The 15,390-nt window shown below is 42.5% G+C and overlaps 1 protein-coding gene across 2 annotated transcripts in view; it reads right to left on the bottom strand.

Annotated features, from left to right (window-relative positions):
• The window catches only part of ADAMTSL3 (ADAMTS like 3), a 340,042-nt gene that overhangs the window by 184,678 nt on the left and 139,974 nt on the right, over positions 1-15,390 (bottom strand). For both annotated transcript variants that reach the window (XM_041752919.1, XM_041752918.1), the window contains exon 7: positions 9,509-9,635. In XM_041752919.1, coding sequence (XP_041608853.1) covers positions 9,509-9,635 — 127 coding nt within the window. The remainder of the gene's footprint in view (positions 1-9,508; positions 9,636-15,390) is intronic.

The following is a 15,390-nucleotide window of genomic DNA, read 5'->3' as shown; positions in this document are numbered from 1 at the left end:
ACAATTTACTACTCACAGCCCAAACCCTTTGTCTTGTGAATTGTTCACAAATTTATCATTCCTTTGTTTAAAAGGTATAAAAGCTTCCTGCTCTGGCCACTTCTTTGAGTCTCGTATCTCTGTGGGGCTCCCATACTTATGTACATAATTTTCTTTTTCTCCTGCTAATCCGTCTCATCACTGGGGGCTGCCAGCCAAGAACTGAGAAGGACAGGGGGGAAATGGTCTCTCCTCCACTACAGAGCCATCAGAGGCTGAAAAGCAGAGGTATTAACCAAAGGCACATATCAGAGTCATCCGGAACATTTGGTGACATAATTGTCCAGATTTACATCCCAAAATTCCAGGGTAGGGCTTGAGGACTAGAACACAGAACACATTCTCTAGATGGTCCTGATGTGCAGGCTGGGTTAGGAACCATAGGGCCAGCCTATGAGACAGGGAGCCAGGGGCTGGCTGGTTGAGGCAGCTTTTGCTTCACTTGTGGTTCCATGTCTGCTACCTTTGTTCTGACCCCATCTCTCTAGGCCTCAGTGGACATTTCCTCTCTTGCTCATCTGGCTACCCCTGGAAGACAGCTCAGGAGGGCGGTGGAGTATATGGACTCTGACGTCAGATCAGCTCAAGCACTTCCTTGCTGTGAGGCTTTAGACAAGGTATTTCATTTTACTGAGCCCCTTTGTCACTGTCCCATTTGTCAAAGGGGAGGCTGTAACAGAACCTACTCTATAGGGTTATGGTAAAGAGTAAATCATATAATACATTAAAGTACTGAGCACAGTGCCTGGTACATCCACATAGAGCCCACAGAGGCCACTGTTATTATGATTGTCAAGAATCCTCGAGCTCTCATCTGGTTCACGGAAGTCAGGTCTCCTGGGTGGCTCCAGGTGTGACAGGGCTTGGCTGCCAATACTTTTAATTTACATGGGCATCTGATCTAAGTGGGCAGCTGGTCTATGTGGGTTCTTCAATCCTAGTCCAATCAATTCAGTACACTTTTACAGAAAACATACCAGGTGCCAGGTATTAGGCCAGGTGTGAAAGGCCCTTGATGAGCTCACATGCTAATGGGGGGGGGGGGTGTCACCACACAAACAAAACCCCTCCCATGTAGGTAGTGATGGTAGCAGGTAAAAGGTACCCAAGCAGTGATTCATGGGAGATAAAAGGAGACTTCATGCCAACTCACTTTTCTTGCATATATAAAATTTCCTGGGACCCTTAAGAATAGAGGTAAGCCACCTCTATTGAACTTTTTCATTAAAGCATTGGAAAAAGTCTTCATATAAAATCCTGCTTTTATTTCTCTTACCTCCATTCAATCCCAAGATCTGCTTTTTTAAAAACAAGAAATAAATTACAGATATACTTAATAGGCTTTCAGAGCCAGAAGAGGTCTTGGAAATTATCCATGCTAACACTCTTAGTATGTAGATGAAAAAGCCAAGGTCCCTGTGATCCCGCCTAAGATCACAGATAGTTAGCGGCCAAGCTGAGGTTATTACCCCAGTCTCTGGCTTCCAGCACAATTCTGTTGCACAACATTATTTAGTCCCACTGAAACCATAATAGGAAGCAGAATCATCTCTAGCAAAGAGCCTGTATTCATTCGTTCAATATGTATTGAACTCCTGTGACATGCTCTATAAAGGCCAAGCAGGAAGTAAACAGAAAAGAGAACAGCCAACTGTAGATTGGTAGATTGGTCAGAGAAAGCCTCCTTGAGGAGGTGACATGCCAGCTCAAGGTAGAGAAAGAGGCAAGCAGCCATGTTAAGAGCTAAGGGAAGTGTATTCCAGGTGCAGGGATTGGTCAGTGCAAAGACCCATGGAGGGGAAGGGGACTTGCACTCTAGAATCTTCCAGATAGTTAGACTGGAGCCTAGTGCATTAGAGGCAAAATGGTGCACATGACATAACACGGAGCCAGTCATGCAAGACTTTGAAGGTCATAGAAAGGGTAATGGATTTTAGCCCAAGTATAAAGGCAATTCATGAAGAAGCTTGAAGCGGGGGAGTTCATGGTTAGTCTGCCTACTTTGTGAAAAACACAATCCGTGGCACTCCTTCGCAGTTGAGCCAGCGGGTCATTTTGCTCTTGTTCTTCCTCATGCAGAGGATACAGAACACAGACATAGGAGTGGGAAAGAGCTGGAAAGAGCAGGAACACCAGGCCCTAGATATCCAGCATCAGGATCTTTCCTCCACCACCTGCTCTCATTGAATTAAATGGGAGGGGGGAGAATATCTCATTAAAACTGTTGGATTTGAATCTTTCTTATCCACACAGAGTTCTGGTATAAGAATATAATTGGTCAGAATACTGCCCTAGAAGGATAAATGGGAAGGTAGAGAGAGATGATGTGAGCAGTCTGTGTGCTATGTTACAGCTAATACAGTCTTCCCTGCTACAGAATGATCTCAGTGTATGGGCTATTTTTGGAAGTGACAGTCAAAGGAAAAATGGACTGTGTATGAAGAGAAAATATCATAATAATAACCCTCTGGGCCCAGGATTCTATTTCTGTCAGGAGTACCAAGCGAGGGATGTTTTGTAAGAGGGTGTGGTTATCTTAAAACATCAAAGATTACTGAAATGCTGGGGTTCCAGGTCAGCCTTGGGCATCACTGTATCAATAGGCTTGGTTGCCACCAGGTAAAAATACATGAAGAGGCCAGACCAGACCAAGTGAGCTTGTTTATTTGCCTCATACATGTGCACCCTTATGTGGAGAAGACCAAAATTGTGGGGGTGCCTGGGTGGCTCAGTCAATTAAGGGTCTGACTCTTGATCTCAGCTCAGGTCTTGATCTCAGGGTCATGAGTTCAAGCCCTCCATTGGGCTCCATGCTGGGTGTGGTGTCTACTTAAAAAAAAAACAAAAACAAAAGCAAAATAATGGACAAACCTGGAAACAGTACAGAGTACCTAAATGCCAAATCAAGACTCCAAATAGATGTGCTTGCTTCTTTGTTGCTGTGTGTAGTTTTCTCTCTTTAAAAACTGAGTGGCCTCTACTTCCCTGAATCAACATCCAAAGCTATTTATGCCATTGTTAGTTGAGTCTCTCCCCTTCTCCTGCAGAACAGGAAATTTGCGTGTTGTATCTGGATTAATTTCGGATTTTTCTCATAGCAAAAGTTTTGGCTCCAGGAGCTACAACCTTGAGTCTGCCTTGCGGCATGGTGGGAATGATAGCCTGGAAGCAGCCTTGAGCACTTTCTCCAGAGTGAGCCTGTGCCAGTGGCCTCTCGTGGCCATGGTCTGCCTCAGGGTGAGCCCCAAGGAAGACAGGAATGATCACTTGGCAAGGTGAGGACGTAGGAGCTCTGTGCACTCTACAGGCACAGTGATGCACACTCGGGGAGATACATGGCTTAATTTCCCACATTTCTTTCACACAAAGCATGATTATAGGGAAGTGCTTCCATATGGCCCACAGAAAATCCTGGCCAAGAACGGCTGCAGCAGGCCAGTTTCGGAGCAGCAACAGACAAGAAGGGGCTATAATGAAAATCAAGGACGAGTAGCAGCATTGTTTTCACGCAGACAGGGATCTGCTGAGTTTAGCTATAGCCCAAGCACAGAATTACGGAGCCTGATGACGGGCCAGCAGCCCCGCTCTCACCATATCACCTCTCCTCCCGTGTTCAGGGATCTGTCCGGATGCTCCCATCACCCTTTTGGGGAAATTAATCACAAAGATTAGATTTTTAGGGGTTTTGACCTGGAATGCCCTGAACTGGTACAGGGATCTGAGATGCCCTCAAAAAAAAAAAAATCAGAATGGCAAATTTGGGCCTTATGGGGACATGTGCATTTTCCCTCTATTTTCCTGGAGGAAATACATACAAGACATATAACTTCCAATAGATTCTCAAAAGGATCTATAATCCGCAAAGCATAAATCCATGCATGAGAGAGACACACAGAGAGTATCTGATCTACCTTACCAGGAGTGCGAAACTGTGAAGTACAAGCAGGCCCCTTTCAGCCAGCACCCCACCCCATCTATCCCTTCCCATTTCAGAGCCTCTTCGGCACACTTCCCCCCAAAACACTGATTTCTTGACCCAATTTCACTTGACTTCTCCCCTGGCTCAATTAGAATTATCTCAGTTTCTAATCTCTCTTGGATCCTGACAAGACCACATCTATTTCTAATGAGACTTCCAGGCTTTTTAAAGCCAGTGCTAACTCTAGGCACTTCCCCAACACCAGAGCTGGCTATTATGTTCCCCATTCCATCTTCTTGTCCAAAAGCAGACCTGAATTAACTTTTTACAGTCCAGGCTGGCTCTTCTTGGTCTTCCCCTGAGCTGAATATTTCCTCTACCCTTAGTTTCTAATTCACTCTTCCTTGACACTTCTGACAAGTTATTCCTCCACACCCATCAGTAGCTTTCTTACAAACAATATCCAGATTGACAAAATGTTGACTTGGACATCTGCTTGCAAATATCCACATATACATTGAATGTATGTAAAAGGTGTGACATCCATTGGTACCCAAATGAGCCAAATGTCTAACAAAAACACTGCTAGCATTTAGTGGGCACTCACTAAGTGCCAGACACTATTTGCAATGCTCAGCATGACTGATTTACTTATTAAACAATACCTCTACAAAGGGAGGACTATTGCCATTTCCAATTTAAATGAAAAAACCAAAATATACACAGGAGGTTAAAAAAAAAACACACACAAAAAAAACAAAAACAAAAACAAAAACAAAAACGTGTTCTGCTTACACAGCAGTAAGCAACAAACCCAGGATTTGAACACTGGCCCCAGGGATCCCTGGGTGGCGCAGTGGTTTAGCGCCTGCCTTTGGCCCAGGGTGCGATCCTGGAGACCCGGGATCGAATCCCACGTCGGGCTCCCGGTGCATGGAGCCTGCTTCTCCCTCTGCCTATGTCTCTGCCTCTCTCTCTCTCTCTCTCTCTCTCTCTCTCTCTCTCTGTGACTATCAAAAATTAAAAAAAAAAAAAAAAAAAACACTGGCCCCAGAGCCCAATTTCTTTCCTATACTGCCTTTCATAATTGGTTATGAGAGATGTTCCTTAACATCTCTGGTCCTTAGTCTCCTCATTCATCAAATGGGTTTGACAATATCAAAGCTACGATGGAAAGGCTTAGTGGAATTAAGTGATAGGCTGTGCCTGAAGGGAACTCCGTGTGATAAAGCACTGTATCAATATTAGCAACAACAGAGTGGGTGGAATGCTGTAGACTTGCTCTCCCAGCTCCTTAGAAGCCAGTGTGTGTGCATGGCACAATTGTAGGCAAAGAGGCAGACCTCTCCAGGGAGGATTTCTCTTCCTGAATAAAGAATATAGCATTCAAGGGATGTCTGCACTGCCATCTTTATTGTCTGGGGGTGGATGAATGTGAATGTTTAATAGTGACTTTGCAACTACAGAGATGAAAGTCATCCTCTAAGGATAATGAAGGAGACAGAGAGGAGCCTGGGTCCTTAAAAACATAGCAGAACAGCTTCCCCAACCTTGACTGCCGACTGCCTGCTGTCCTGCATTTGAAAGGTGAACTTTCCATGATTTGTAGAAGAACGCATTCTTACCGGTGCACCACTACTCAAAGCCAGCTCCTTCATGAAGTCCACCCATTGGAACCTCTATGAATTCACGGTTTCCAATCTCAGATAGACTTCATGGCAATTCCTCTCCCTTTTCCCTGTTTTGGTGAGTTCCTTCCTCTCCTTTCTTTGATGCGAACACTCTAAAGTCTCTGAGAGCTCTTACTCCTACGCAGCTCTTACCTCTTAATGAACAGTACCAAAAAAAAAAAAAAAAAAAAAGCCAGTATGCTGGAAAATTGCTGATTTCTCACCGTGTTCTCCATGGTGCCTGTATAGTCATCTAGCTGCTGACACGGTGTGGGTATATACCTTCCTTTTGTCCAGGCCAACTCTTTCCTGCTATATAGTCTTACCTTCTGCTCACTCCCCAATCCACTGCAACTGGGCTTTGCCTTCAGCCTGAAATTCATGGACACCACTCTTGCTAAGGTCACACATGGTCTCTGAGTTGTCAGAGTACATTTTGGACTCTTATTCCAGTTGGTATCTCAGCAGCAGTTCACATGGTTGCCCATTACCTCCTTTTTGGAATTACTCCTCTGGCTTCCATGGCACTGCTTTTGCTAAGTTCTGCATTTACCTACTCTTTTCATTTCCTCTCATTCAGATTCCATTAAATTTCTTCACTGGCTAAAAGCCTAGACTTCAGGTGTTCCCCAGGATGCAACTCTTGGCCTCCTAATATATTCTACACAATCTCTTTAGGTGAACCTATCTAATTTACCATCAATGAGGGAATTTTGCCACCAGTCAACAATAGACAAGCATATTTTAGATGAGTCTTAGGGTCATCTGAAATTCAGGGTCATCTGAAATTCAGATTTCCTCTGCCTGGAAACCTTCCTACCCTCCACCCTTCCCGTGGTGCTCTCCCTATTTGGAAAGAATAAATAAAATCCCTAATTTCATAAGTCACATCAAAATAAATTCAAATGAACAAAAGATGCTAAAGGAGGAAAACAAAACCATAAAAGTGCTGGCAGAAAACACAGGAATAATATTTTTTCCCTTTAAGGCAGAGGTCCACAAACTACAACCTGAGGGTTGTAAATTTATTTTTTTGTAAACTTGTATTTTTGTAAATAAGGTCTGTTTGTTTTTTTTTAAATTTTCTATATGCCTTGTATTTTTCCTCTTCATTACTGTGTTCTTTTGAGTATAACTAACTTTTTATAAACATTTGATTCCATTCTCATTTATTCTTCTGTATATTTTGGATATATATTTATATATTTCTTTTAGATGTTCAGAGATTACTTATTTAAATACCAAACAGATTACAGTTATTCTCCTGAATTTATAACAAATCTAGGTTTTTTTTGGTCAGAATTAATATATATATATATATATAAATGTATATTTATATATATATTTACTTTTTAAAAAATGGAAAAAGGAAAGCTTCAAAACCAGAGTATGCTACTTTAGTATGAATGTCTAATGTGCATTCAAAGTATTGAAAAGCAAGCCTTTTTAACAAAGGATAATGTCACTAGGACATATGGACTGTAATTATAAAAGAGGACTTTGAAACATAAAGGTGTGCATAGAAATTAGTGAAGAAAGGAAGCCCTGGTGAGGACACAGAGCAGTGAGCAGGTGCTTTGGGAGGAAGTCTCGGGAAGTGAAGGACATAGCCCCGGGTCTGGGGGGGATGTCTGGCTCACCACCTGGATGCCAAAGGGAGAAGAACACACCTGACAGGATTCCAGAAGAGAGCGTCACTGCAGCCTTCAGAAAAGCCACAGTTTTTGCTCCCAAGTGGGTAAAGGAGCCCCTCCGGATTTCAATAAGGTCCTCTCGGGAGGATCTGCCTTCCAACCTGGAGTAAGAAGCCTAGGCATGGGGCTGGGGTGACTGGGTAATGGGCACTGAGCGGGGCACTTGACGGGATGAGCACTGGGTGATATGCTATATGTTGGCAAATTGAACTCCAATAAAAAAATATACAAAAAAAAAAAAAAAAGAGGAAGAAGCAGCAGCCTAGGATAACAGCGCCCACAATGGGGGATGTCCAGTATGAACAGCGACTCTTATGCGTGGTATTTTTGGAAGGATTTTTACTACAACTTTGAGGTTTGAGGTCCCTCCAAAGCGCACCACCAATACAGTCCTGCTTCATATGCCTCATAGCATCACAAGTGTCACCTACACCCTCAGTGCTTTCACTTACTTCTGCGCCAGCTTGCTGGGACAAAACCTCTTCTCTGCCACCAAGGAATTGGTGGTGTAACAGACTTGCCCAGGTCACTAGCCATACCTCCTTCCACGTGCCGGCTTCATCACCTCCTCCAGTCAGTAACAGGTGACAGAGGCCTCTCAACCCCTTGCCCCTGCCCATCACTGCCGCTTGTTGCCACGGTCACCTTTGGGCCTTGGGGTATCTCTTCCCTCCACTCCCCATTTTCCATGGCTGACTTCTACAGCAAGTCCAGCTTGAATTGATACCCGTAGTAATAAAGATGAATGGATAAAGAAGATGTGGTTTATGTATACCATGGAATATTACTCAGCAATTAGAAATGACAAATACCCACCATTTGCTTCAACGTGGATGGAACTGGAGGGTATTATGCTGAGTGAAATAAGTCAATCGGAGAAGGACAAACAGTGTATGTTCTCATTCATTTGGGGAATATAAATAATAGTGAAAGGGAATATAAAGGAAGGGAAAAGAAATGTTGGGAAATATCAGGAAGGGAGACAGAACATAAAGACTCCTACCTCTGGGAAACGAACTAGGGGTGGTGGAAGGGTAGGAGGGCGGGTGTTGGAGGGGAATGGGTGACGGGCACTGAGGCGGACACTTGACAGGATGAGCACTGGGTGTTTTTCTGTATGTTGGTAAATTGAACACCAATAAAAATTAATTAAAAAAATATAAATAAATAAATAAAATAAAGCTCAACTGGAACACAACTATGCCCTTTGTTCATGAGTTGTCTGTGGCTGTTTCTGTGCTGCAACAGCAGCGCACAATAGTCAAGACCATGGATATATATGCCCTGTAAAGCCCTAAAATACTATCTGACCCTTTACTCAAAAGGTTTACTGACCCCCAAATCGAAGGATTCAAAAAGGCAGATACCATTAAATTAGAAGCATGAACATTTCTGAGGCTATAAAACTTAGAAACTATCGATCCCAAAAATACAATACTGAAAGTCAAGTAACAAATGGAAACCAATATTTAAAAGAGCCACCACAAAGAAATCTGAAAGTTAAAATTAAAATAAAATCAATGTAACAGACAAAAGGTTAATACTCACGATATAATAAAAGTTCACGACGGTGGGTAAAAGATCAATGTCCAAGTAGAAAAAATGAGTAAGTGACTTTAGGAGCTGACCAAAAGATAAGAAGGAATAGAGGGGCAAGAACCACTAGTGACAAGATTTTCTGCCTTGTTAGCAATCAAGGGAGGCAAATCAAAAATTACTACTTCATGCTTTACCTTAAAAAAAAATAGCAAATAGGGGCACCTGGGTGGCTCAGTGGTTGAGCGCCTGCCTTCGACTCAGGTGGTGATCCCAGCCTGGGATCCAGTCCCACGTCGGGCTTCCAGCATGAAGCCTGCTTCTCCCTCTGCCGGTGTCTCTGCCTCTCTATTTGTATATCTCTCATGAATAAATAAAATCTTTTAAAAAACCAGCAAATTAAAAAAAACCAACCTAGTCATCTTCTGTAATGGTCATGATTCAATGAAATGGGTAGTCTTGGGAAAAAAACCAATGGAACCAAACGTTTAACAGACATGTTTTCAAAGAAATCTGACTTTCCGAAAACTAGTCAACAGCGCTTTCCAACAAAAAGCTTCAGTTAGGAAGACGGTATTCGGTATTCGGGGACCAGGGGGTCCGGAGCACCTTCTGTCCCGTGGGAACACAGGGGTGGGTTGCAGACCTACTTTTTTCAGGAGAAACGTGCGACTTGGATTGTCCCCGCACGAGCCTGCAGGTGGAGCCGTTGCCAGCACAGACGCCGCAGCTGTCCTCCCGGGCGCTGCTCCCCAGGCGCCGATCACAGCCCACGGCCTGCGGGCAGAAGCAGACAGTAGCAGGTGTCAGGATCCGAGGATGGCTGAGGGTCCAGGGCCCTCGGGAGGCCCCCACCCCGCCGCCGGGCGCAAACCTTCCCTAATTAACCACTGGGCTCTCTCATGGTGACAGAGTTTTCAAGTTAAAAATGACAGAAAGCCTTAAGATTCCCGATAGGAATCTTACCAAGGGCCCAGTCTAGTTAAAAGAGAATTGTGTCCCTCCCTTTACATCTTAATTTATCTCTTTAATTTAGTCATATATTTTTCTGTATATAAAATGAACAGAACATTACAGAGGCTGTTTCCTCTGCCCCTCTTGCTCCCCACACCTCCCCTCTTCTCTGGCCCCTACACTGAAGTTGACGAGTATCCTTCCAGGCCATAGTTTTATACATTTTCCCCTCTGTTTGTATCTCAATCTCCACATACTTATCTCCCAACATCTTTATATATCCATATCTCCCTATACTCTGGATCTTTATATATCCTTCTATCATTATTTATGCCTATACCTATGTGTGTCTTCCTCTGTTATGAGATCTATAGACACACTTTTGTAAACCATTTCTTTTTAAAATTTTTATTTAAATTCAACTTAGTTAACATATAGTGTATTATTAGTTTCAGGGGTAGAGTTGAGTGATTTGTCAGTTGCATATAACACCCAGTACTCATCACATCAAGTGTCCTCCTTAATGCCCATCACCCAGTAACCCCATCCTCCTACCCCCTCTTCTCCAGCAACCCTGTTTGTTTCCTAGAGTTAAGTCTCTTATGGTTTGCCTCCCTGTTTTCATCTTATTTTATTTTTCTTTCCCTTCCCCTTTGTTCATCTGCTTTGTTTCTTAAATTCCACATATGAGTGAGATTATATGGTATTTTCCTTTCTTTGACTGGCTTATCTTGTTTAGCATAACACTCTCTAGTTCCATCCACATCATTACAAATAGTACAATTTTATATTTGTTTTGATGGCTGAGTAGTATTCCTACACACACACACACACACACACACACACACTTGCACACATACCACCTCTTCTTTATCCATTCATCTGTTGATGGACATCTGGGCTCTTCATAAACCATTTCTTAAATGCAGAAAAGGAATGAATGGGAGTGACCTCATAGCACATGCCTATACTGCTACCTTTCAGTCCTTTGTGAGTTATTATTTTTGTGAGGTATCTGTGTGTGTGCATACATGTGTGCATCTTTGCCAGATTGTGAGCTTCCATAAATGAGGACAAGGGCTAGGCACATTCACATTTCTTTTTACGGTACAAATCGGTCTTCTACATAACATGTGCCCACTAATATGAACTGGTGAGAAAGTTTCTCTCTACCTCCCTGTGTTACTCAACTTTATTTGCATTTCTATACATGGCATTTAAGTGCAGGGACTCAGGAGGCAGAGAGCCTTCCTGTCCCACCCCTCCAACCCGTTCAAGATGGCAGACAGTAAACAGTTCAAACACTCAGAGACACATCTTCCTCAAGACTAACACACGGACAATAATACACATTTTACCCAAGATCTAGTAAGGATAAAATGAGAATATGTATGTAGACTCTCTTAGTATAGGGATTACAACATTACAAAGGACTCAACAAAAAAGGCTCCCTTCTTGGGGCACCTGGATGGCTCAGTAGTTGAGCGTCTGCCTTTGGTTCAGGTCTTGATCCTGGGGTCCTGGGGTCAAGTCTTGCATCGGGCTCCCCACAGGGAGCCTACTTCTCCCTCTGCCTATGTCTCTGCCTCCCTTTGTGTCCCTATTGGATAAATAAATAAAACCTTTTTTTTAAAAAAAAGGCCTCCTTCTATCCTCTCTGTTTTTCATTTTGTTTTGAGTCCTGGGCATAGCCCCTAAGCCTCGGAGCAGGGAGTTGCTGAATCACTACATCCAAGGTGTTGAAGACAAAATAAAACTGGAGGGAGTTGAAACCACATCTACAGACTATTCTTTCCAAAATTTCAGTGCTGAAGGGAAGGAGAAAGATCAAATGAAAGTTTCAGGGAGAGGTAGGAAAAGTTCCAAGGAAGTTTAAGGAAAAGCCTGTGATTAAAGATATTTTTAAATTCACAACGGGCTGTCATGAAGAAAGGGATTACATTTGTTCCTTGTGTTTCCAAATGGCGAAAACTACAGGTTTAAGCCGAAGTTTAGTTCAATGTCAAAGAGTTTGAAAAGTCAGAGTTATCCAGCACCAAGTGTTCAACCGTGAGCTAGGTAGGAGACTTTCTGGCGGGGAAACTGGAGAGGGAATTAAATTGTCTGAGGAGTAGCTAAATCCAAAGACTTTTAAGATCCTTTCATCCTTAATGTATATTTTTATAAAGGTGGTAATGAAATATTAATAGTTGATTTTTTTACTGAATGCCTACCATGTGTCTGGCATTATGCCAAGCACATCACATACATCATTGAATCTTCACAGCAACCTGATGACATAGGTGATTTTTTTCTGCCTCTATTTTACAAATAAGGCATCTGAATGTCAGTGAGGTTAAATGACCTGCCAGCATCACACAGCTAGTAAACAGCACCAGTAATGGCCTGAAAATGCAGGTCGGTTGACTCTAGAATCTTAATACCATGGCACACCTTCTTTACCTTTGGTAGCAGTGGGATAGGTCATAGAGAACCAAGTCACACAGGCAATTATATTAATACTTAGCAGCACACGTGGACCAAATGAAGAATGACTGATTTTGGAAACGCACTTGCATGGTTGGGATTCAATCAATGAGTAACTTGTGTTCATGCAACTTTCTCCAAGGGGAGTAATTCTACCATTAAGTTATAGAAACACTGTTCCCGAGCCAAGCTCTGTCCTCACAATTCATGTCCCTGAGCACTTCGCATTTCATGAGAATGAGAATAACTGTCTATCTGGTCATCCAGAAAGGGTGTGGGCTTAGCAGCTAGGATGGGCTTGTTTTGAAGAGTGTTTAGGGCCTTGTAAGATCTTAGGCAAGCAAACACTTCCCTGAGCACTTACATTTGTTTCAGAATTTTGTTTCAAGTGACAGTTCATCCAAATCTTACAGCCAAAAAAAGCAAGTGAAAACATCACAGAAAAATAATATCTGAGAAGCAGCTCTGATTGCCTTGTGATTCAGAGGGTATAAGTCAAAATGGCCCTTGAAACCATGGGCCTACTGAATTTGGGCTCTCAGGTCTCATCATAATCAATAATAAGCAACTTCTGAAAAGCTACCTGAGGTGTTTTCAACCTCTATGACATCCCCGGAAGTCAAGATCTTTAATTGTAATGATTTAAAAACCATGAATCAATAAAACATATCAAGAGATTAACATCTATTAAATAACCAATTTGTATATAGGCAGGCATGACAGGGTATAATCTAACAAGACAAGGCTCATGTCCTACAGTGCTAATGAGACAAGCTACACAAAATGTCTGATTTAAACAAATATTTAAAATATATGAGCAGTACCTTTGGGAATAAATACTCCTACATAAATCATCACTTCAGCTAAGGATATTTCACTATTTCTCATACAGATTCCTAATCAGCTAAAAGAACATAGTATTTAAATAGGCGGCCTCCTCACTCCATATTAAGCCACATAGGAATCTTTTTAGGTAAATCTAATTTAATCTTTCTAGAACCAGTTTTTTGAGTCAACTTTTGTTTGAGATCTCTGAAAACTGGATGCTACATTAGGAAAAAACTCTAGATGTCTGCCTTGAAAATCAGAGTATATAGAGCTACGGTCATCATTAGAGATGTTCTAAAATATGGAGCTTCTCCTTTTAGCCCTGGAAGGACGATACTTCTCCATCTCCTTAGAAGTTAAGTGTGGTCTTGACCATCTTGGGCCAATGAACTGAATCTAAGTGCCAGTGTCATTTCTGTAAGAAGCTTTAAGGGTCAGTTACTCTTCTTGCTACTGTAGTTATGTAAAATATGTGTTTGAATAAAACCTCCCTCAGTCTGATCTCTTGATATTCAAAGAACAGAGACCTCCTGCTGACTGATGGTGGACAAGTAGCATTAGCAAGAAGTGATCTTTAATAGTGTTAAGCCACTGAACTGTGGTGGTTGTTGGTTACTGCAGGAAAACCTGGCCAGTGTCAGAAAGAGCACAACCTAACCATTAATGGACAAAGCAAGGTCATTAAAATAGCAAGGGTTTTTTTTTAATTGGACATTTCACATTAAAATCCCAATTTCTGGCTTCTATTGACAAATAGAAACTCTAACGTGTTTATGTTAGTTGTCCCTTTCACAATGAGCAAGTACATAGTCTCCAGGTCCCAACAGCCCTCATGCTCAGCATGACCATATCCAAACACTTTCTGTCTCTGCGAAGTGTGGAGACACTTGAATTTGTCTAAGCATGACTGTGCTGTCTGTGCAAGGCCCCCCTGTTGTCCTGGCTGTCCTCTACCAGAACCACCTCTCATTTCCCGTTACAAACTTCAGCTACACTTTAGGCATCACAATATGTACAAGGACCATCAGAAAAGTGCAGTGACTAAGAAAACAGATTCTGAGATTAGGTAGCATGGGTCCAAATTCCAGCTCTACCACTTTGCAGCCATACAATGCAGGAAAATCCCTTAGGCTCTTCAAATCTAGTTCCCAAGTGGGGACAATGACAGTACCTACCTCACACATATAAGGACCTAATACAGCCAAGTGCTTCAGACAATACCTGACACTAAACACCCAGTAAATGTTAGTTTTACTGTAACTACAAAGTGGTTTCTTCATCTACCCAGCTGTCAGGGAATTCAATAAACATGAACAATAAATCAGATTTGCTCTGAGGACATGCTTCCAACCAGATCCTGTTTGTCATAAAAATCAGATGTGCAAAGCTGAAGCAAATTTCATTCAGTAGGGTCATCATCTCATGCCGCCTGCTGTGCTCAGATTCACAAAAAGTTATTCCCAGGAGTACAGTGACGGCTCATTTAAGTGAACAGACTGTAAACACAGTTGCAAAAATCATCTGTGGTCTGTGCCAAGTGAACATCAGGGCTGTTTGCTCATCCTGAGGCAAGCAGTGAGAATCCCATGGTTTATTCTCTCCCATCCTAGCAATCGCTGATGGCCATGGCCACGTTGGACAAGAGAAGGCATGTGTGTGAATGTGATCCTGTTGAAGAAAAGATCTGAATTCTTCTGAGACTCTCTCAGTCACTTCTGAAGAAACTACGTACATTTCTTTTCACCCAAATAGCCTTGCCAAAAGAGCACTCAGCTCTCAGCAGCCAGGGTATCACCTGTTACTGCTTTAAAGAATCGGCTTGCCCATCAGCATCACAAAAATATCACAAAAACATGGGAAGCACACTTTTAAAACACACACTTTTAAGAATGAATTCGGTATTGAAAACCACAACTTTCCTGCAAGCCTCATCCAGCCTTGGAAATTACTAAACTATACATCTGAGATAACGAATATGAAGAGAGGCTGTGGTCAGTGAGCACAGACAGGAAGCAGGGGAAGGGAGCCAGTGCAGACTATAGGCCTCCTGAGCGAGTTATTGGGCTGGACTCATGGAATGTTTTTCATGAAAGAACGGGTTTAAAATAGGACTTACATGGAGAATAATGCCTCCCTTTTATATACTGAAAAGACCAAGGCTTAGAGGTGGTATGAATGAAACCACAGGAAATGAATACATCTGCCACCACTGTCCACTCCAACCATGTCACTGGGATGCTGAAGCTGAGATCACCAGTGGTATTTGTTTGGGCCACATGAAGCA

The sequence above is a fragment of the Vulpes lagopus genome, chromosome 4, assembly GCF_018345385.1.
Source record: "Vulpes lagopus strain Blue_001 chromosome 4, ASM1834538v1, whole genome shotgun sequence".
NCBI classification, from domain to species: domain Eukaryota; kingdom Metazoa; phylum Chordata; class Mammalia; order Carnivora; family Canidae; genus Vulpes; species Vulpes lagopus.
Note: the sequence above shows the minus strand (reverse complement) of the source record. Positions and strands in the feature narration are given on the sequence as shown.